The 25,008-nt window shown below is 39.5% G+C and overlaps 1 protein-coding gene across 1 annotated transcript; it reads right to left on the reverse strand.

The window, feature by feature from the left end:
• Positions 1-15,901: 15,901 nt before the first annotated feature.
• Positions 15,902-24,189, reverse strand: LOC114658794 (uncharacterized). The gene is made up of 3 exons (XM_051932970.1): positions 24,079-24,189; positions 16,730-16,951; positions 15,902-16,530 (listed from the first exon to the last, which is right to left on the reverse strand). Exons 2-3 carry the CDS (start codon positions 16,941-16,943, stop codon positions 15,902-15,904), a joined length of 843 nt encoding a protein of 280 aa, XP_051788930.1. The 5' UTR covers positions 16,944-16,951; positions 24,079-24,189.
• Between the last annotated feature and the right edge of the window lie 819 nt (positions 24,190-25,008).

The following is a 25,008-nucleotide window of genomic DNA, read 5'->3' on the forward strand; positions in this document are numbered from 1 at the left end:
GCAAGAACTGGAACAGATATTCTAACTACAATCCTATCCTCAATTCCTTCTGTTGTAAAGATTTTCTCTGATTGCCCCTAAATTACTACTCACACCAAATAATTTAGGATTAACCATCTGGAACGCTAATGGAGTTCAAAACAAAAATGAAGAACTTCAAGAATTTTTGGATCGGCATTTAATTGATGTAATGCTAATAAGTGAAACCCATTTACATCCAAGTTCAGAATTCAGAACAAGAAGTCGCTTTGTATACAGATGCGATAGAATTAAAGGAAAAGGAGGAGGAACGGCCATTCTTGTCAAAAAAGGAATAGATCATTCTGAATCACCCACACCACAATTAACCACATTGGAAGCCAACTCGGTGATGCTAAATACTAAAGATGGCCCTTTGAGAATAATTGCAGCATACAACAGTCCCAAGAATGATCTACCTGTCCAAGAACTGGATTTACTTTTCCAATCAAATACTCCAACCATCTTAGCAAGAGACCTAAATGCAAAATATCCAGCCTGGAACAGCAAAACTACTAATAAACGAGGGAGGTCTCATCAATTTTGCAGACAGAAACCACCTAATAGTGATAGGATGAGAAGAACCAACGCTGTTCCACCCTAATGGTTACAGACCTGATGTAATAGACATTGCAATTCTCCAAAATATAACGCACTCTCCACTCATTGGTTCCATTGCAGAACTGAGCTCTGACCACAACCTTGTACTTCTGGAGTTACATGGATCAAACTGTATCACCAAAAATCACAATGACATAACAAAAGTAAGAATTTCTTGGCCTGCTTTCACAAGAAAACTTGAATCATCCTTGGGCCCTCTACCAACAATCAAAACACCCCAACAGCTAGACCATGCAGCAAAAGCCCTTACTCTTTGCATCAAGCAAGTAATGGTAAATGCTTCATACAAAGCCCATAATACAAACAAAAATAATCTGTCCTCCATTCCCAACTGGCTACTAGAGAAAATCAAAGAAAAGAATAGAGTTCGAAGAAAGTGGCAAAAACAATGTAACCCAGAAGACCGCCAAAAAATGAATACAGTCAAAAGAAATCAGAGAAGCACTAAATGATATCAGGAATCAAAAATGGTCACAAACCTTATCTGAAATGGAACATCAAGCAGGTACCAAATGGAAAATCGCCCGTGCACTCCGCAACAAACAATCTTCTGTACCCTACCTCCATGGTCCAAACGGACTTGTATATACCACCCAAGACAAAGCAGAAGTTATTGCCAACAGCTTGGAACTCCACTGCTCACCAAACTTTGAAAATACAGATATCCAACACAATGAAAGAGTAAATAAAGAACTAACTAGTTTTTATCAACAAACCCATCAGAAGTCATTGATTTTGCTAGTCCAGCAGAAATCAGAAACATCTCTGATCATCTTAACACTAAGAATGCACCAGGGTCAGATGGCATCCCAAATGCTGCTCTCAGAGCACTACCTCACAAAGCAATCATTGCAATAACCAACATTGCCAACGCGGTAATGAGACAAGGACATTTCCCTGAATGTTGGAAAACTGCTGATGTCATAGTTTTGCCTAAGCCAGGAACATACAGATCTTTCCCACAGAACTACAGACCAATCAGTTTATTTAGTACTCTTGCTAAAACCATTGAGAAAGTAATACTGAAAAGACTTCAAAAATATACAGAACAGCTACAAATAATCAATGAAGAACAACATGGCTTCAGAACTGGACACAGCACCACTCATCAACTCCCGAGAGTAGTGGAATACATCACTGAAGGCTTCAGCACTAATAGATCCACCGGAGCAATCTTCCTTGATGCATCCAAAGCATTTGGTAAAGTGTGGCACAAAGGCCTTCTCTATAAAATGATTAAGGCAGGTATTCCAAATTACTTAGTTCACCTCACAGCCTCTTTTCTTAAAGGAAGAAAATTCCAGATAAAGTTAAATGGCATCAGGTTATCACTCAAAATAACTGCTGGTGTCCCTCAAGGCTCACTACTTTCACCAATCCTCTTCAACATCTTTGTAAGTGATATGCCAAAGATAAGTAGCACAACACTGGCTCAATATGCAGAAAATACTGCAGTACTCTACAAATCCACCCAAACTTGGGTTGTCACAAAGACTACAAGAGGCAGTCACAACCCTGGAGCAATGGTTTCAAAAATGGAGAATCAACATCAACCCAGAAAAAAGCACTGCAATCCTTTTTAGCAGAAGGCACAAACCACCGCCTGGTACCATAACAATGTTTGGTCATCCTCATTTCATGGCAAAACACAGCAATACACCTGGGAGTTATACTGGACAACCTCCTAACGTGGAGTAACCACATCACTGAAAGTATATGCAAAGCAAGAAGATCACTCGGCCAACTGTACCCACTGATGAATAGAAAAAGGAACCTGAACACTACAAACAAAATACTTCTGTACAGAAGCATCATCAGAGCTCAGTTACTGTACGCAACACCAGTATGGGGATACGCTTCCAATGTACTCATCCATCAGATTCAGTGCCTCCAAAACAAAGCTCTAAGAATGGCATTCAATGCACCATGGTATGTAACCAACGACTTGATTCATCAAGACATCAAATCCCTGTCGATTGAACAGTCCATTCAGAAGAGTTTTATCAAACTATTTACCCAACTAGAAACTCACCCAAACAAAACTCTTCAAGGGATTCTCCAATATGATAAATGTCAATACAAGAAACACAAAAGACCAAAGGCAATACTGGACGACTAAACACCTAAACCATCCTAAAATTCAGCAACAGGAACTCGCACAACCCCCAACCAAAACAGCCAAATCTGATTGCTATGAGACAAGTTAACATGAATCTCACAGATTAAAAAAAAAACAGAGATGAAGGAGAGTGAGAGGCATTGCCTTGGTCATCCATGAGAGAAGCAAGATTCCAGTCAGTCAAGAACATTCAGAAGACACATTTAACTTTTGATTCTCATTTGAGATTCATTCAACATTCTGCGGTGTTGAGGATTGACGCTTGAAAGCGGAAGATTAGGCTGAATTTTCAAGCTTGCTTTCGACCCTGGTGCTTAACACCTGTTCAAAAGTCTCAGTTCCCAGGTGAATGGGAGACTTCGAGGAAGAAATCGGCTAATGTGTCACCAAGATTCACGACACATACGCCGTTGACTCTTCACCTGGAGAACACGAGACGCCTCGGCACCTTAGCACGTACCAAACAATGACTTCTAGGGCACACCTTCCAAAAGGTGTACTCTGGTCGACCCGAAACCCTGTCTGATCTCAGCTCTGAAGGCGAATCGGAAATGGACGATAATACCTACTTAGATGGTAACAGCAATGAGACCGAAAGTCCCTTCTTGCCTGTAACATCTGTGGTGCCCGGATGGGGGTGGTACCCACCCGGGACGCCCAGGAAGACAGGAGGAGGGCTTATTCTTCCTCCAGACCTCGAGGGGGCGACCGCCCTGGGGACTGCAGGGAACAGAGCTGGGAAGCTCGACCCTGTAGGGGCCTGTGGTCACCGCCAGGGGGACCCCAATACCTGGAGGACCCTGGACCGCATCACTTCCGCCACACCAGGAAGTGCCGGGGGGGGAAGAGGAACAGGGACACCCGGAGTGCTTCCGGGTGAGAGACAGCTGGCACTTCCGCCACACTGGGGCGTGTCGGTGGGAGATTGCCGGGAACACCTGGAGCACATCCGGGTGCTTATTTAAAGGGGCCGCCTCCCTTCAGAGATGGACTTTAGTCGGGTGGAAGAGAGGACAAGGTTGTTGAAGTAGAGAAGGAGGCGGTCTGAAGAGACAGAGAGAAGGAAGGCTTTGTGATAAGGCCTGGACTGTGGGGTATTGGGGCTTGTGAGTAGTGAATTGTAAATATGGAGACCCAAAATAAACGTGTGTGGGGTGATTTAAACGTGTCTGCCTGTCTGTGTCCAGGGTCATATTCCACACATCCTTGAAAGGAAAACACAAGATCTCTCCTTCCAAACACTCTCTTGATAGGAAGAAGCTAAAACCAACATTACTAAATTCCCCTCAGCAAGATATTCCACTTAGAAATTGTTTCAGTGCGCTGACCGGTTTAACATCGGAAATGGATGATTCGTGTGAAGATTCAAACCCACTCTCACCTGCCGACAATTCGCAAAGGCCAGAACAAGACTGCACTGCGTGCCGCCTGAACAAAGTTCCACCGATTAGTCTCCGTTCTTCGGAAAACTGGTTGCAATTCAACAACGAACTAAAAAGAAGAAACATCACAGTCTCTAAAGCAGTCACTACTAAACACGGCATTCGTCTTCAACCACAATCCGCTGATGACTACAGAGCGCTCTCACTTCCTAAAAAGATGGTAACATTGAATTCCACTCCTGGAGGTTGGAATCGGAAAAACCACTGAAAGTAGTCATACGTGGTAGACCCATATCTGTAAGTGAAGATGACATAGAAACGGCTGTTAAAGAAAGAGGCTTCCCGGTTATTAAAGTGTGCAGAATGAAGGCAGGCCCTCAGCGTCTTCCCTGCCTGCTGATGCTCGTACACTTAACAAGAAACTAAGAAGGCAAGCGCATATTTCAAATTACTGATTTAATTTTCTTACGTGTTAAAGTGGAAAATTTAATTCATAAACCCAAGATTGGTCAATGCCACCGCTGCCAAAGATTTGGCCATGCTGCTAACATGTGTTATAATAGACCCAGATGTGTGCGCTGTGCCGACAGCCACTGGTCATTTGACTGCAACTGACCAAGAGAAGAAAAGGCAACCTGCGTAAACTGCCGTCAGGATCTCCCAGCAAACTACAGGGAATGTGTGTACAATCCTCTTAAGAAGCAGCCACAACCCACATCACTACCATCCAGAGCAGTCTCCGCAGGAATCAGCTATGCTGATGCTGTAAGAAAAGACACCTGCCTAGTAGAGCCTGCAAATCCATCGCCTCCTTCTTCAAACGGATCACTTCACAATAAAGTAAACAAAACAGAGGAGCAGTAGGCCGAGCGAATTGCATCCACTACTTTCTTAAAAAGGAACTTCGCTTCTCAGGTAAACCGGCCTGGGGCTCCCCCTGCTGGTCCCTCTGAGGAAGATGATGTTTCTGCTTTCTTAAGCCTAACAAACCTTTTTTGCAGCCCCAAAGCCAGAAGATTACTACATTTTGCAAAGTCCCTCATCGATAAATTATATGCAGCAAGAACTAGAACAGATATTCTAACTATAATCCTGTCTTCAATTCCTTCTGTTATAAAGATTTTCTCTCATGACCCCAAAATTACATTACATCTTGCCTGAAGAAGGGGCCTGAGTTGCCTCGAAAGCTTGCATATTGTAGTCTTTTTAGTTAGCCAATAAAAGGTATCATTTTGCTTGGCTTTTCTCTACACACACCAAATAATTTAAGATTAACTATCTGGAACGCCAATGGAGTACAAAACAAAAAAGAACTTCAAGAATTTTTGGATCGGCATTTAATTGATGTAATGCTAATAAGTGAAACCCATTTATGTCCAAGTTCAGAAATCAGAACAAGAAGTCACTTTGTATACAGATGCGACAGAATTAAAGGAAAAGGAGGAGGCACAGCCTTTCTTGTCAAAAAAGGAATAGATCATTCTGAATCACCCACACCACAATTAACCACATTGGAAGCCAACTCGGTGATGCTAAATACTAAAGATGGCCCTTTGCGAATAATTGCAGCGTACAACAGTCCCAAGAACGATCTACCTGTCCAAGAACTGGATTTACTTTTCCAATCAAATACTCCAACCATCTTAGCAAGAGACCTAAATGCAAAACATCCAGCCTGGAACAGCAAAACTACTAATAAACAAGGGAGGTCTCTCATCAATTTTACAGACAGAAACCACCTAATAGTGATAGGACCAGAAGAACCAACGCTGTTCCACCCTAATGGTTACAGACCTGATGTAATAGACACTGCAATTCTCCAAAATATAACGCACTCTCCACTCATTAGCTCCATTGCAGAACTGAGCTCTGACCACAACCCTGTACTTCTGGAGTTACATGGATCAAACAGTATCACCAAAAACCACAATGACATAACAAAAGAAAGAATATCCTGGCCTGCTTTCACAAGAAAACTTGAATCATCCTTGGGCCCTCTACAAACAATCTAAACACCCCAACAGCTAGACCATGCAGCAAAAGCCCTTACTCTTTGCATCAAGCAAGCAATGGTTAATGCTTCATACAAAGCCCATAATACAAACAAAAATAATCTGTCCTCCATTCCCAACTGGCTACTAGAGAAAATCAAAGAAAAGAATAGAGTTCGAAGAAAGTGGCAAAAACAATGTAACCCAGAAGACCGCCAAAAAATGAATACACTCTCAAATTAAATCAGAGAAAGCACTAAATGATATCAGGAATCAAAAATGGTCACAAACCTTATCTGAAATGGAACATCAAGCAGGTACCAAATGGAAAATCGCCCGTGCGCTCTGCAAAAATCTCCTATACCCTACCTCCATGGTCCAAACGGCCTTGTATATACCACCCAAGACAAAGCAGAAGTTATTGCCAACAGTTTGGAACTCCAGTGCTCATGAAACTTTGAAAATGCAGATATCCAACACATTGAAAGAGTAAATAAAGAAAACTGACCAGTTTTTATCAACAAACCCACCAGAAGTCATTGATTTTGCTACTCCAGCAGAAATCAGAAACATCACTGATCATCTTAACACTAACAAGGCACCAGGGTCAGATGGCATCCCAAATGCAGCTCTCAGAGCACTACCTCACAAAGCAATTGTTTCAATAACCAACATTGCCAATGCGGTAATGAGACTAGGACATTTCCCTGAATGCTGGAAAACTGCTGATGTCATAGTTTTGCCTAAGCCAGGAACAAACAGATCTTTCCCACAGAACTACAGACCAATTAGTTTACTTAGTACTCTTGCTAAAACCATTGAGAAAGTAATACTGAAAAGACTTCAAAAATATACAGAACAGCTACAAATAATCAATGAAGAACAACATGGCTTCAGAACTGGACACAGCATCACTCATCAACTCCTGAGAGTAGTGGAATACATCACTGAAGGCTTCAGCACTAATAGATCCACCGGAGCAATCTTCCTTGATGCATCCAAAGCATTTGATAAAGTGTGGCACAAAGGCCTTCTCTATAAAATGATTAAGGCAGGTATTCCAAATTACCTAGTTCACCTCACAGCCTCTTTTCTTAAAGGAAGAAAATTCCAGATAAAGTTAAATGGCATCAGGTCATCACTCAAAATAACTGCTGGCGTCCCTCAAGGCTCACTACTTTCACCAATCCTCTTCAACATCTTTGTAAGTGATATGCCAAAGACAAGTAGCACAACACTGGCTCAATATGCAGATGATACTGCAGTGCTCTACAAGTCCACCCAAACTTGGGTTGTCACAAAAAGACTACAAGAGGCAGTCACAACCCTGAAGCAATGGTTTCAAACATGTAGAATCAGTCTCAACCCAGAAAAAAGCACTGCAATCCTTTTTAGCAGAAGGCACAAACCACCGCCTGGTACCATAACAATGTTTGGTCGTCCCATTTCATGGCAAAACACAGCAAAATACCTGGGATTTATATTAGACAACCTCCTAACATGGAGTAACCACATCACTGAAAGTATATGCAAAGCAAGAAGATCACTCGGCCAACTGTACCCACTGATGAATAGAAAAAGGAACCTGAACACTACAAACAAAATATTTCTGTACAGAAGCATCATCAGAGCTCAGTTACTGTACGCAACACCAGTATGGGGATACGCTTCCAATGTACTCATCCGTCAGATTCAGTGCCTCCAAAACAAAGCTCTAAGAATGGCACTCAACGCACCATGGTATGTAACCAATGACTTGATTCATCAAGACACCAAATCCCTGTCGATTCAACAGTCCATTCAGAAGAGTTCTCTCAAACTATTTACCCAACTAGAAACTCACCCAAACAAAACTCTTCAAGGGATTCTCCAATATGATAAATGTCAATAAAAGAAACACAAATGACCAAAGGTAATACTGGACGACTAAACACCTAAACCATCCTAAAATTCAGCAACAGGAACTCGCACAACCCCCAACCAAAACAGCCAAAACTGATTGATATGAGACAAGTTAACATGAATCTCACAGATTAAAAAAAAAACAGAGATGAAGGAGAGTGAGAGGCATTGCCTTGGTCATCCATGAGAGAAGAAAGATTCCAGTCCAGTTCATGTCAGAGCACAAACCAAGCATGAAGTCAAAGGAATTGTCTGTAGACCTACGAGACAGGATTGTCTCGAGGCACAAATCTGGGGAAGGTTACAGAAAAATCTCTGCTGCTTTGAAGGTCCCAATGAGCACAGTGGCGTCCATCATCCATAAGTGGAAGAAGTTCGAAACCACCAGGACTCTTCCTAGAGCTGGTCGGCCATCTAAATTGAGCGATTGGGGGAGAAGGGCCTTAGTCAGGGACGTGACCAAGAACCAGATGATCACTCTGTCAGAGCTCCAGAGGTCCTCTGTGGAGAGAGGAGAACCTTCCAGAAGGACAACCATCTCTGCAGCAATCCACCAATCCGGCCTGTATGGTAGAGTGGCCAGATGGAAGCTACTCCTTTAGTAAAAGGCACATGGCAGCCTGCCTGGAGTTTGCCAAAAGGCACCTGAAGGACTCTCAGACCATGAGAAAGAAAATTCTCTGGTCTGATGAGACAAAGATTGAACTGTTTGGTGTGAATGCCAGGCATCACGTTTGGTGGAAACCAGGCACTGCTCATCACCAGGCCAATACCATCCCTACAGTGAAGCATGGTAGTGGCAGCATCATGCTGTGGGGATGTTTTTCAGCGGCAGGGACTGGGAGACTAGTCAGGATAAAGGGAAAGAGGACTGCAGCAATGTACAGAGACATCCTGGATGAAAACCTGGTCCAGAGCGCTCTTGACCTCAGACTGGGGCGACGTTTCATCTTTCAGCAGGACAACGGCCCTAAGCACACAGCCAAGATAAAGGAGTGGCTTCAGGACAACTCTGTGAATGTCCTTGAGTGGCCCAGCCAGAGCCCAGACTTGAATCCGATTGAACATCTCTGGAGAGATCTTAAAATGGCTGTGCACCGACGCTTTCCATCCAACCTGATGGAGCTTGAGAGGTGCTGCAAAGAGGAATGGGCGAAACTGGCCAAGGATAGGTGTGCCAAGCTCGTGGCATCATATTCAAAAAGACTTGGGGCTGTAATTGCTGCCAAAGGTGCATCGACAAAGTATTGAGCAAAGGCTGTGAATACTTATGTACATGGGATTTCTCTGTTTTTTTTTATTTTTTAAAAATTTGCAAAAACCTCAAGTAAACTTTTTTCACGTTGTCATTATGGGGTGTTGTGTGTAGAATTCTGAGGAAAAAAAATGAATTTAATCCATTTTGGAATAAGGCTGTAACATAACAAAATGTGGAAAAAGTGATGTGCTGTGAATACTTTCTGGATGCACTGTATACATACATACATACATACATACATACATACATGCATATACATACATGCATATATACATACATACATGCATATACATGCATATATACATACATACATGCATATACATACATATATATATACATACATGCATATACATACATATATATATACATACATGCATATACATACATATATATATACATACATGCATATACATACATATATATATATACATACATGCATATACATACATATATATATACATACATGCATATACATACATATATATATACATACATGCATATACATACATATATATATACATACATGCATATACATACATATATATATACATACATGCATATACATACATATATATATACATACATGCATATACATACATATATATATACATACATGCATATACATACATATATATATACATACATGCATATACATACATATATATATACATACATGCATATACATACATATATATATACATACATGCATATACATACATATATATATACATACATGCATATACATACATATATATATACATACATGCATATACATACATATATATATACATACATGCATATACATACATGCATATATACATACATGCATATACATACATGCATATATACATACATGCATATATACATGCATATACATACATACATATACATACATATATATATACATACATGCATATACATACATATATATATACATACATGCATATACATACATATATATATACATACATGCATATACATACATATATATATACATACATGCATATACATACATATATATATACATACATGCATATACATACATATATATATACATACATGCATATACATACATATATATATACATACATGCATATACATACATATATATATACATACATGCATATACATACATGCATATACATATATATATACATACATGCATATACATACATGCATATACATACATATATATATACATACATGCATATACATACATATATATATACATACATGCATATACATACATATATATATACATACATGCATATACATACATATATATATACATACATGCATATACATACATATATATATACATACATGCATATACATACATGCATATACATACATGCATATACATACATGCATATACATACATATATATATACATACATGCATATACATACATACATGCATATACATACATGCATATACATACATGCATATACATACATACATGCATATACATACATACATGCATATACATACATACATGCATATACATACATGCATATACATACATGCATATACATACATACATGCATATACATACATATATATATACATACATGCATATACATACATATATATACATACATGCATATACATACATATATATATACATACATGCATATACATACATATATATATACATACATGCATATACATACATGCATATATATACATACATGCATATACATACATGCATATATACATACATGCATATACATACATGCATATATACATACATATACATACATGCATATACATATATATATATATATATACATACATGCATATACATATACATATACATACATATACAGTGGAACCTCGGTTCACGACCATAATTCGTCCCACAACTCTGGTCGTAAACCGAGTTGGTCGTGAACCGAAGCAATTTCTCCCATAGGATTGTATGTAAATACAATTAATCCGTTCCAGACCGTAGAAACTGTATGTAAATATATACATTTTTTCAGTTTTTAAGCACAAATATAGTTAATTATACCATAGAATGCACAGCGTAATGGTAAACTAAATGTAAAAACATTGAATAACACTGAGAAAACCTTTAACAACAGAGAAAACTAACACTGCAATAGTTCGCGCTATAGTGCTAGGAACCGCTGTCGCTAAAAACACTTTTTTTAATGAGTTTTAAGCACAGGGGAAAAAAGGAACATTTGAAAAATCCGTAATTTAATAAACCACCAAGAAAAGTAACACTGCAACAATGCAGGCTACGAACCGATCACCGGAAACATAACTGAAAACAAAAACAAGCCTTCTCTAACTTATGCGTCCCTCAATCGCTCTCTGTGTGTGTGTGCGTGCGTCTCTCTTTAGCGAGCCTGGAGCACCTGTGCGCCTCTCTCCCCCGCCTGTGTGTGCGTGCGTCTCTCTTTTGCGAGCCTGGAGCGCCTGTGTGTATTGTCACGCTTGGGTCACAGATTTGCACAGAGACACAGGAGGTTGTAGAAAAAAAGGAACTTTATTCAAAGCACTGCAAACAAACATTTGTCTCTTTTCAACAGTTTAAACGTGCTCCATGACAAGTCAGAGATGACAGCTCCGCCAGGAGCACAGATTGCCTGAGAGAGAAAGAAGGAGAAGCAAGCAACCAATTTAACAAACTGAAAGAAGCCCGTGCAGGCTTTTTAAGGCGGCGGAGCACCGCACGAGAGGCATATTACGCGACAGAGCCGGCAAGAAGGGAAAGGAGGAATGTGAAGGTAGTCTGTCCATGTTTCTTAGGGGTTTTCCCAGGGGCGTCTGTATTCTCTGGGGGTGCGATCAGCTTTGCAGCTCACAGTGTGTCTGTCTAGAGCGCTCCTGTGTGTGTGCGCACACGCCTCTCTCGCGCGTGTTCCTGTGTGTGTGTGTGTGTGTGTGTACAGCCCTCTGTCTCTTGCGCTGCCTCTCTGTGTGTGTGTGTGCGTGCGCGCTCTCTCTCGCTCGCTGCACAGGAAATGCACAGGGAGAGAATGAACATCAACAAACCGAAAGGGAACCTGGCTTGTTCGTATACCGAGTGTTTGGTCGTGAACCGAGGCAAAAGTTTGGCGAACTTTTTGGTCGTAAACCGAGTTGTACGTGTACCGAGACGTTCGTGAACCGAGGTTCCACTGTATATATATTATATATATATATATATACATATATATATATTTGCAGTTGGAGATCCACGAAGGGGAGAAAAAAAACGAATCACGTATCATAAAATAGTTTTATTCCTGAGCTTTCAACCCTTATCAGGGGTCTTCATCAGAGGATAATGCTTAGACTTACAAGAATCAAAGGCAATATATAGCAATACATTCCGTGGGGGGGTGGGTGGAGGTGACTATATATATATTACACATACATACACACACACAGACACACACATATATTTTTTATATATTATATACACACATACATACTTGTATATATTTTATACTTATGTATACACACACAAGAAGTAGCCAGCTAATCTGTCAGGTTACCTTTATAAACAATTTTCTCCTGAATTTGCCTCCTTGCAGAGACGTTGGCTTATGCAGAAATTCAGGAATAGTACATAAAAATATTAATTGCACAATGTTACTCTCACTCAATGCAACATTAACAGAGATGGAAAGGCAAAAACTTCATAAATACATCACTTTACTTGTACAGTGACTCCTTTTGTCAAAAAGGTTACATTTAAGTACAACTAAGTTTCACTTTTGCAAATTTGAATGTGATACTTCATGCTGACCCTTAATGCCCATTACATTCAGTTTCTCTCAGAGTGGTTTTGTGTCGCATGTAACATGGTGGTTAGTGAAAATAGAGCATACTTGGTACAGAGCTTAGTTCCTGTCTCTGACTCAGTCTTTGTTTATTGTCTGGCTTTAAAAAAACACAGATGTGAATACGTTCCAACTCAAAACTGGACACCAAGTATCCATAAAATATTTGACCTCATTGGTTGGCGGACTTTCAGATGATGTAGCAAAGCCAGCCCAATGAAAAAATTCAGTATTGACAGTTAGGTGCAGACCAGATTAAGCAATAGACCAAGTATGCTCTGTTTTCACTAACCATCATATTAACTGACACAAATTTTCAACTTTGAATACCTTGACGATGTATGTACAGATACAGAAGGCATGATGTTGGACTGTTACTACTCGAAGAGGCACATCATTTGCCCTTACTGTTTCTTTAAAAGTCAAAAACCTTGAACCCGGAGTAAACTCTTTCAGGCTTGACTTCAGCCATTCAAATAGTGCAATTTCAAGGCTCAAGTCATCAATACCTGCAAAGAAGATGAGAAAGGTAAATAAGCTACATTATACCTTAAATGTCAACTCTCTTGGTAAAAGTTTATTATTAAATAAAAACAATCATGCAATATTGCAACATGTAAATAGTGCATAAAGCCACAGATATGTTCTCAAAAAATCTGTTTTAATCATAATACTCTGGTCATTTAAAATATTGTGAAAACTTGCCTTTTTCAGTTAATACTTTGATTTCATTGTCTCCATTCAATATCTGCAATTGCAGAAATTAAGGTGAGCACTCTTGGGTTTACAGCATACTGTTTCTTTGACTTGATCTGCTGAACTTTTGTGCCTCTTTCTGGGTTGATGTTGGCAAAACACCTGAGGTAAACAAATAAAAAGTTATAGTTTAAGTGAACATAAAAAAATTGGAAAGTTTTATGCTTGGGAAACTGGAAGTAATGGCAGATACAGTCAAAGTGAAAATATAATAAGACAGGTTACCAGTACAGTTGTTAATTCTTGGACATTGCTTCTGCATTGGTCACACCACAAGGTGCTTGTAACTTTCCAGTACAGCCAATGTCTGAAAACTGACCATCCACATACAATAATATGAATTATATCAGACCACCTTTTACATACCTAGAAACATACATAAAAACACATATGTAATCAATAATGCCATTAAACAACTGAAATGCATAAGCTACCTATAGAGTTTTACTAAAACTTGCCTTTGTATGAATTCTAGTGTTGATCCTACATAAGATGGATACTGAATATTGAAAATGTAGTAAGCAGCAAACATCATCTCGAAGGCCTCTAAAAATACTGGAATATTCTCTTTGACAACATTTTTATCAACACTTAATATGAAGCAACTTGCAGTCAGCAGAGAGTCTCCTGAAAAATATGAACATTGAACAAAATACTTTAATATTTAACATTTTGTGTTGGAAAATTATTATATATATATCTATACAGTAATCCCTCCTCCATCGCGGGGGTTGCGTTCCAGAGCCACCCGCGAAATAAGAAAATCCGCGAAGTAGAAACCATATGTTTATATGGTTATTTTTATATTGTCATGCTTGGGTCACAGATTTGCGCAGAAACACAGGAGGTTGTAGAGAGACAGGAACGTTATTCAAACACTGCAAACAAACATTTGTCTCTTTTTCAAAAGTTTAAACTGTGCTCCATGACAAGACAGAGATGACAGTTCCGTCTCACAATTAAAAGAATGCAAACATATCTTCCTCTTCAAAGGAGTGCGCGTCAGGAGCAGAGCATGTCAGAGAGAGAGAGAGAGAGAGAGAGACAAAAGCAAACAAATCTATAGGGCTGTTTGGCTTTTAAGTATGCGAAGCACTGCGGCACAAAGCTGTTGAAGGCGGCAGCTCACACCCCCTCTGTTTTTATCTCTCTCTCTCTGCTCCTGACAAATAGTGAAAAATCAATACGTGCCCTTTGAGCTTTTAAGTATGCGAAGCACCGTGCAGCATGTCGCTTCAGGAAGCAGCTTGCACAGATGGTAGCAACGTGAAGATAATCTTTCAGCATTTTTAGACGAGCGTTCGTATCGTCTAGGTTTGCGAACAGCCCCCCTGCTCAATCCCCCTACGTCAGGATCAGAGAAACTCAGCGCAAGAGAGGGAGAAAAGTAAGTTGGGTAGCTTCTCAGCCATCTGCCAATAGAGTCCCTTGTATGAAATCAACTGGGCAAACCAACTGAGGAAGCATGTACAAAAAATTAAAAGATCCATTGTCCGCAGAAATCCGCGAACCAGCGATATATATTTAAATATGCTTACATATAAAATCCGCGATGGAGTGAAGCCACGAAAGGCGAAGCGCGATATAGCGAGGGATTACTGTACATCTATATATCTATATATATCTATATATATATATAAATAAAAAGAAGTTCAGCATCCTGTATACTCACCACAAAAAATGATACACGGTGATGCTGGAAGAGCAGACACAGATACCTCATTTGCTAAGCATGTGTCACTGACTTGGTAGAACATCACATTTTCGTTTTCATTGAAATATGCAAAAAGGAGTAAGACTGTGCCTGGAACCTCATGTAGCTTGCTGCAAGTTGCTTTTTCAGCAGTCTTCAACATTTACTTCAACAACTTTTTTGGGTCTTATCACTTCCAAGGCTTCTCATGTAGGCCAGAACTCTTTTTCCTTTACTTGAAAAGAATTCCCTCATTGTTTCTTCTAAACGAATTCCAGTTAATTGCTTAAAGTGAACTATAATACCAATTTTCTCAAAAAGGAAAGGCCACTCTGTTTTAAGCGTTTCCACTGCCACATTGTTAATTATATCCTTTCTCCGCTTACCACCATTTTCTGGGATATAATTGATGAATCTTGAATTCCCTCAAGAAACATTTTCGGGTTTCTACTGTTTCTCCCAGTGGCATCTGATCAGGACACCAATTCACACAGCCATACGTGTCTTGTATGCAGGCACGCTGATGTGGTGAAACTTCGTCAGTATTACTTCCACTGGATGTTGCTTTCTTCCTTTTACTTTTTGCATGGTCATCCCGTTTAACATTTTCTGCTCTTGCATGAAGCTGTTTTAGTAAGGAGTCATATCCACTACCAATAATTTCTCCTTCAATCACATCCTTTAATGACCGAGGGTATTTATTAACCATCTTTGCTGCTATGTGTATTAAGTGTCTTTTCAACGGCACCTTGCACACTGACATTACTTCACTTATCACAATTCTAATCAGTTCTCCTTGCCTTTTTGGGGGCAGTCTCCCTCCTCTTTCCAAATATCCCATTAAATCAGATGGCAGTTTTGTCCACGGTATGTAAAAGTCATCTATCCAGCTGTTACTAGTGGTATCAGAGTCTACTCCACCTCCACTAATGTTTGAACAACACGAACTAGACAGAGACATTTCAGTGACTCGGGGTGAATAACCACAGGGATTGGGATTAAAATATTCACCTTAAAAAAATGAAAGAAAAAATATAACTGGCATGGCCATTAAAGGCATTTACAATTATTAAAAAAGAGTAACTTATTTTTCTAACTTTGGTAAAATATATTAGATGTTGGCTCAGGTTAATGCAATATACTGATGAAGAATTGCCCAAACAAAGATGCCCAAGAACAGAATCTACCACAAACAATGAATGATACTCACTTGTGACTAAATTGCTAGAAATCAATTTCCGTGCTTGAACTGGTTTCAGAACACCAAGCAGTTCTTCCTCCTTTATGTACTTGACATCTTCTGCGTGGTATACTCCCAAATCCTGAATCTTCTCTACAATAACTTTCAAATCTTCATTGTTCAAATTTGGGAAAACTGATCTGATGAAAGCATACAACTGAGTGCAATTTCTGTCCTGTTCCATATTTGTAACTGTAAAGAAAGGTATGTTTTCTAATCTGTCAAAAAAAGTATTTACAAACTGTATAAACAATATATTGTACATCCCCCGTGTGATTTAAAATAAAAATTAAACTGATAATGGCATGTGTTTCAGGCAAATGATGGAAGTTCCAAGACTTCTGTAACCTGGCAAAAGGACAAAAGTCACCAAGACATTCAAAAGGTACAGACTGTGTACACTCAGCGTCCTGGTATATCTGAAACAAACCAAGATGTGGTAAAAATACAGAATAATATTTTCTAACAAAAAAAATGCAGGTTTTTACTATCCTTTATTACCATTATCTCAATTTCATCAAATTCCAAATCTGAACCTTTATTTAGAATCAAGAAAAATCCCTTTTTGTATAATGTACCTTTAAATTGCACCTACTCTGACAGAATTGTATCTGTCTCATCAAAATCAAGGCCCCACAATACTCTAAGCATAGTTAAATTGTACAAATTGGCATAAAAAGGAATACTTTTCCTTATTTCTAAGTCAGCAGAAAAAAAAGTCCCAGAAAAAAAGATAGGCTTGAAATAGTTGATGATGTTCAGCAAGGCTTTGACAAATGTTCTTGAAATTCCGAAGACGTCTACCACACCTCTTAAAATAGGAATGTTTACTTTCAAATCTCATTGTCCGTAAGTGTATAAGTGGACCAAATTTAAGAATTAAAGCAGCATAATGCCTTAAGTAATGGTGCTTTGGTTTCAAAGGCTTTTCAGGAAATAACTTTTCATTTCAAGATATTCCATTATAATCACTTCAAAGTATGCAACCTGTGCAGTAGATATCTGTGGTGCACATTAGGACTGGGCCATATTATACCTTTCACGGTAATACCGGTACAATGTTAGGCAATGATAAGAAAATGAAATATCGCGATAGAATATGGGAAAAACGCACATGCGCAGTGCCTTTGTTTTCATACGCACATGGCGGCGACGGAGAATGAGAAGGGCGAAAGCGGATCGTTGAATGAAACTGATGAACCAGAATTGGTTTGTAAAAATGGTGCAACTTCAGTGGTGTGGAACTGGTTTGGTTTTCGCCCGTCAGATACCCAACAAAGCACAATTTTTTGTGGAACATGCAAGCGGGCCATCGTGGCGAAGGGAGGAAACACCACAAACCTATTTCATCATTTGAAGCAGAAGCACTTGTTGGAGTACAACAAAACTGTTAAAGCACGTGAAGAGGCGTCCGCTTCAACTAGCGTGGTGGCGAGACCAAAGAAGCTGACTCAACAAACAATCGGCGTAGCTTTAAATAGCTGCACGCCTTATGACAAAAGTAGCAAACGCTGGGGGGAACTAACTAATGCAGTGATGCATTGTTTAGCCAGGGATATGATGCCCATTCAGAGTGTGGAAAGAGAAGGTTTCACAAAGATGCTTAAAAAGTTCGATCCACGCTACAAGCTGCCCACCAAGAAATACTTCTCTAAAGTCGCCTGTCCTGCTTTATATGAAGAGGTCCGTACTGAGGTGTCAAATGCATTATCTTTGGCGGAGTTTTTTGCGTCCACCACGGACATGTGGTCAAGCCGAACATCAGACCCCTACATGAGCCTCACAATACACTACGTGGACAAAGACTGGAAGCTACAAAACAAGTGCCTTGAAACAAGTCCCCCCCCCCCCCCAAGCCCCCCCCTGAGGACCATACAGGGGAAAATATAGCGAAAGGCTTAAAAGAGTTCCTCAGCTCGTGGAATCTTCAGGAGGAAAAACAAGTGTGTGTGACGACCGACAACGGGGCCAACGTTGTGAAAGCCGTCGCACTAAACAACTGGACCAGACTTTCATGCTTCGGATATCGCCTGCACATTGCAATAGGTAAGTTAATTATAACGTCAGATTAAGCATTTCTTGCATTAGTTTATATGATGGTAATAATACTATTTTAAATTAATCTTTAGTTGTCTTTAAAAATGAACAGGCAGGCTGGATGTGGGCAGTTGTGCTGCAAGATATATATAAACGTGTGTGTGTGTGTGTTATACATAAAACTTAAATGTCAGACATCCCACACCGCATTAATATTGGCATCGAGTAATGAACTGTGTTTCCTTTTAAGACAGTGAGTGTGATCCTCTTTTGTGGTGGAAAGTTCACACAGTAAACTTTCCCCACATCAGCAGATTAGCTAGGAAATACCTCTGCATTCCAGCAACTAGCTCTGCATCTGAAAGGTTGTTCAGCACAGGTGGAAACGTTGTAACTTGTCAAAGGTCCTCCCTTAAGCCCACATCTGTGAACATGTTAGTGTTTCTGAAAAAATCTTAAAACTTGAAATGTACAGTAGAAAACTTCCATGAGCAGTAGTAATAAAATTGCACAAACTCTTGAGTAAAAACAAAACAAACAAAAAACATGGATAAATTATTATTTGACTTATTTGGCACACTGCAGTTTTATGTTGCAAAGCAACTCTTTTTAAGTTTTGTGGATATTATACATGGTTATGCTCAGGATATGTCAGCCCATTTTCACTGGAAATGTCTTTTGGTTAAACTGTCAGCAAGGAATTTGCATTTGCACTGTTAAATTTTTATATAGCTTTAATGCACATAAAAACAGCTGCTTGTTTAAGTGAAAATAAATTGAAGGGGTTTTTTTGAACTAATAAAGTTGCAGAGTTGTAAAGTATTTTGTCTCGCGTCAATCATATTGTCAGTTATATCGTTATCGCAAATGTTCAAATATACAGTGGTGTGAAAAACTATTTGCCCCCTTCCTGATTTCTTATTCTTTTGCATGTTTGTCACACAAAATGTGTCTGATCATCAAACACATTTAACCATTAGTCAAATATAACACAAGTAAACACAAAATGCAGTTTGTAAATGGTGGTTTTTATTATTTAGGGAGAAAAAAAAATCCAAACCTACATGGCCCTGTGTGAAAAAGTAATTGCCCCCGGAACCTAATAACTGGTTGGGCCACCCTTAGCAGCAATAACTGCAATCAAGCGTTTGCGATAACTTGCAATGAGTCTATTACAGCGCTCTGGAGGAATTTTGGCCCACTCATCTTTGCAAAATTGTTGTAATTCAGCTTTATTTGAGGGTTTTCTAGCATGAACCGCCTTTTTAAGGTCATGCCATAGCATCTCAATTGGATTCAGGTCAGGACTTTGACTAGGCCACTCCAAAGTCTTCATTTTGTTTTTCTTCAGCCATTCAGAGGTGGATTTGCTGGTGTGTTTTGGGTCATTGTCCTGTTGCAGCACCCAAGATCGCTTCAGCTTGAGTTGACGAACAGATGGCCGGACATTCTCCTTCAGGATTTTTTGGTAGACAGTAGAATTCATGGTTCCATCTATCACAACAAGCCTTCCAGGTCCTGAAGCAGCAAAACAAACCCAGACCATCACACTACCACCACCATATTTTACTGTTGGTATGATGTTCTTTTTCTGAAATGCTGTGTTCCTTTTACGCCAGATGTAACGGGACATTTGCCTTCCAAAAAGTTCAACTTTTGTCTCATCAGTCCACAAGGTATTTTCCTAAAAGTCTTGGCAATCATTCAGATGTTTCTTAGCAAAATTGAGACGAGCCCTAATGTTCTTTTTGCTTAACAGTGGTTTGCGTCTTGGAAATCTGCCATGCAGGCCGTTTTTGCCCAGTCTCTTTCTTATGGTGGAGTCGTGAACACTGACCTTAATTGAGGCAAGTGAGGCCTGCAGTTCTTTAGATGTTGTCCTGGGGTCTTTTGTGACCTCTCGGATGAGTCGTCTCTGCGCTCTTGGGGTAATTTTGGTCGGCCGGCCACTCCTGGGAAGGTTCACCACTGTTCCATGTTTTTGCCATTTGTGGATAATGGCTCTCACTGTGGTTCGCTGGAGTCCCAAAGCTTTAGAAATGGCTTTATAACCTTTACCAGACTGATAGATCTCAATTACTTCTGTTCTCATTTGTTCCTGAATTTCTTTGGATCTTGGCATGATGTCTAGCTTTTGAGGTGCTTTTGGTCTACTTCTCTGTGTCAGGCAGCTCCTATTTAAGTGATTTCTTGATTGAAACAGGTGTGGCAGTAATCAGGCCTGGGGGTGGCTACGGAAATTGAACTCAGGTGTGATACACCACAGTTAGGTTATTTTTTAACAAGGGGGCAATTACTTTTTCACACAGGGCCATGTAGGTTTGGATTTTTTTTCTCCCTAAATAATAAAAACCATCATTTAAAAACTGCATTTTGTGTTTACTTGTGTTATATTTGACTAATGGTTAAATGTGTTTGATGATCAGAAACATTTTGTGTGACAAACATGCAAAAGAATAAGAAATCAGGAAGGGGGCAAATAGTTTTTCACACCACTGTATATCGTGAGAAATATTTTTGGCCATATTGCCCTGCCCTAGTGCACATACTAACGCTACAATTTCTCTAAGCTGCAGTACAAGTTGCCAAACAGAATCACTGTAGTTTAATATTCTGTCACCTACTACCACAGGTAAAAGTCTCAGCAAATTCCAGTTTTGTACTGCCTGTCCACCAAGTTTATCATTTTTCCCTCCAAACTCACAAGTCTTGGAACTGGCATCTGACCCAGCATACTTAAACCGCACAATGCGTCTATTTAACTGAGAAACAGAAAACCATTTTTTAACATGTACAAAGTACTTCAGGCACAGAGCCAAATCACTGGAAACGACACCTTCGAATAGATCATGACCGAAGCATGGAGGTAGACCAGGTTGTGAAACATGAAAAAATGTAGCACATTAAACAATGAGTTAAACTTAATTCCTTCAACTTCTTAAATCTCAGAAGCTCTCATCATGTTAACTGCTACATTGTGCTGCTCCGCTTGCGCCACCACCATCTACCCAAAGCACCATGATGTTCCAACAATGATGGATGGATTAAAAGCCAGAAGTCTGTATGACCATCACCATCAAGTGACTCCGTGAGAACCCTAACTACAAAGAGGACTATTTCATTTATGTTAGGTAGAATGCCCAGAGGGGACTGGGTGGTCTCGTGGCCTGGAACCCCTGCAGATTTTATTTTTTTCTCCAGCTTTCTGGAGTTATTTTTTGTTTTTTCTGTCCACCCTGGCCATCGGACCTTACTCCTTTTCTATGTTAACTAATGTTGTCTTATTTTAATTTAGTATTTTGTTTTTTATTTTCCTTTTCTTCAATATGTAAAGCACTTTGAGCTACTTTTTGTATGAAAATGTGCTATAGAAATAAATGTTGTTGTTGTTGAACGCAAAGGACCCGTAGCACAATCATCTCTTACAAAGACATTTCTTTTTACAAGGCAGTACCTACAAAAATACTCACTGCTACTGAAATTTTCAGTAAATCCTCCAATGCTGTGAGATCCCGAAATTATCACCAACAATGCAAAACAGACTGCCCTTTAACAAGCAATCAGAAATTTCCACACCATACTCCTCCAAGTTCTTACTGTCCTCTACTAATTTTGAGAACACCTTTTCCTGGCCAAATCGTTTTAAATCTTTCTCATGGCACAGCATCACCAGCTGCATGTTGTCAGCATTACAACGATGATGAGGTTGAAAATTTCCAAGAGTCAAATAAACAGCCAGAACTTTGAAATTTTTCTTAGCTGAGCCAAGAGGACTGACAACTTCAAATATATCTTGAAAAAGAACTAGCTGTATCGCAGAGGCAGACTGGCTGAACAGAACATTTGATCTACACACGGAGCCATCATGTATGTCAGAAAGAATACTGGACCGTGGTTCCAAAACACTTCTCCATGTATATTTTTTAGTACATCTTTATTGCTTAAAAGCCCTAATAATAACTTTAGAGGTACATACTGTAAATATCTTTGATTTTGGTTTTCATCAGTGCCAAGATAAACAGTCTCTGGTTTTATATAATTAAAATATGACTGATAAAAACTTTGTGTATGCACTTCTTAAAGATGTTGCATTTGAGGCAGAAAACAAGTCACAGTTGGGAAGTATATTCATAATGCTTCACACATTTTCATGCGACACTGATGACTTGCTCTTCAATTCCAATTCCAGCTGTTGTTTTATATATTTCTGAGACATGGCATTCAAGTCTTCCATCTCTTCCACAATTCTCTGGACTGTGGAAGATGGTACCAGATATTTAACTTGCAATTTTAAATAAAAAACATTGCCAGGTTCCTTAAGTATAGCTGTTCTACATTTTCTACACCATCACCTAATGTCATCCTCTATGGGGTTTTCTGTCAAGCCGCTTTCATATGCTATACTGGAACAACTTTGACCAGAGGTACAACTATTCCTAGAATTAGACTTGTGATTTCTTGAGATATGTGCAGTGAATGAAGACTTAATCTTAAAACTCTTTGTGCAGCCTTTGTAAGGGCAGGTCACAACTTCACTCCTGACCATATGTAACAAGATGGAAAAAAAAGATCCTTTTCATCTTTGCATTGCTTTTTGCACAACAATGAAGTGCACACAAATGACCCCAGACCACTGGGTAATCTGGAGAATTTGCATGATTTCTGTAGACATGACTTTTGAACGCATTGTATTTCATGAATTCACGTCTAAAGGATGCAAGGCCACATGAAAAAGTTGCATGTGCTTCACTTTTGTGAAGCATGCAATGGTCTACATATGGCATGAAGGTAGGGAAAACTGCTTTACAAAATGTACATATAAATATTGCAAAAAATGAAAATCAGTGCAGACCAATTGAAACATAGACAATACGCAAGAAATTTGACTTTTGCGCCCACATTGCACCGAAAAAGCACAAAAATGGGTTTGACACGCTGGTACTGTTACCAGTAAAAGAACGTGAATTTCTCGTCTGCGTTTGAAAACAGCTTAGCACGAGCTTTTTTCTCCCAAAGGCCTATTTATCTGTTTCGGCTCTGAAAAACTCTTAACACGAGGGCAGTAAACGTCGTGTAACCTATTTAGCTTCGCTTAAATGTTTATATAACCATATTACGATTTTTAACCAAAAGTATCCGATGACAAACATAAAATGTCTCGCTTTTCTATCTTACTTTAAAATAAATATCGTTTACATCGTTTCAAGTGCAGCTGGCGAAATAAACTAAAGTGTATCTTTGCATTTCAACAAAAGAAAAAAAAACAGATAAAGGGGACTTACTTGTTATTTCAGAACAAAAATAAGTAATTTCAATTGCCCTCAAAAGGTAAAGTAATTTAAACTGCTCCCTATTTTAAACACACTTTATAACTTTTCTGGAAGACGCCAACTACTTAAACAACCACGTGACATAATGAGAACGAGAGGTGTGCATCACGGGAAAATGACGAACGCATGTCAATCACATTAGGTAGCCACTCGTCGTGTCGGAAGGTGGAGTCAATTATAAGGCGGAAGCATTAAAACACCTGCTACTGAGCGCTGGCTGTGGATTCGATTCTGATTCTATTGCATGCATTTAAATTCTTGACGGATTCTGCGGTGTTGAGAATTGACGCTTGAAAGCGGAAGATTCGGCTGAATTTTCGAGCTTGCTTTCGACTCTGGTGCTTAACCATCCTAAAATTCAGCAACAGCATCTTGCACAACCCCCAACCAAAACAACCAAATCTGATTGTTATGAGACAAGTCAACATGAATCCATCCATCCATTTTCCAACCCGCTGAATCCGAACACAGGGTCACGGGGGTCTGCTGGAGCCAATCCCAGCCAACACAGGGCACAAGGCAGGGAACCAATCCTGGGCAGGGTGCCAACCCACCGTAGTCAACATGAATCTCACAGATTAAAAAAACACAAAGATGAAGGAGAGTGAGAGGCATTGCCTCGGTCCTCCATGAGAGAAGCAAGATTCCAGTCAATCGAGAACATTCAGAAGACACGTTTAACTTTTGATTCTCATTCGAGATTCATTCAACATTCTGTGGTATTGAGGATTGACGCTTGAAAGCGGAAGATTCGGCTTAATTTTCAAGCTTGCTTTCGACCCTGGTGCTTAACACCTGTTCAAAAGTCTCAGTTCCCAGGTGAATGGGAGACTTCGAGGAAGAAATCGGCTAATGTGTCGCCAAGATTTACGACACATACGC

Source organism: Erpetoichthys calabaricus, chromosome 10, assembly GCF_900747795.2.
Source record: "Erpetoichthys calabaricus chromosome 10, fErpCal1.3, whole genome shotgun sequence".
NCBI lineage: Eukaryota > Metazoa > Chordata > Cladistia > Polypteriformes > Polypteridae > Erpetoichthys > Erpetoichthys calabaricus.

Coding starts and splice junctions, on each gene's coding strand:
- LOC114658794 (XM_051932970.1), bottom strand. CDS start 16,943: ATGGAACAGGACAGAAATTGCACTCAGTTGTATGCTTTCATCAGATCA. Junction 16,531..16,729: donor TTCTAGCAATTTAGTCACAA/GTGAGTATCATT, acceptor CATTTTTTTAAG/GTGAATATTTTAATCCCAAT.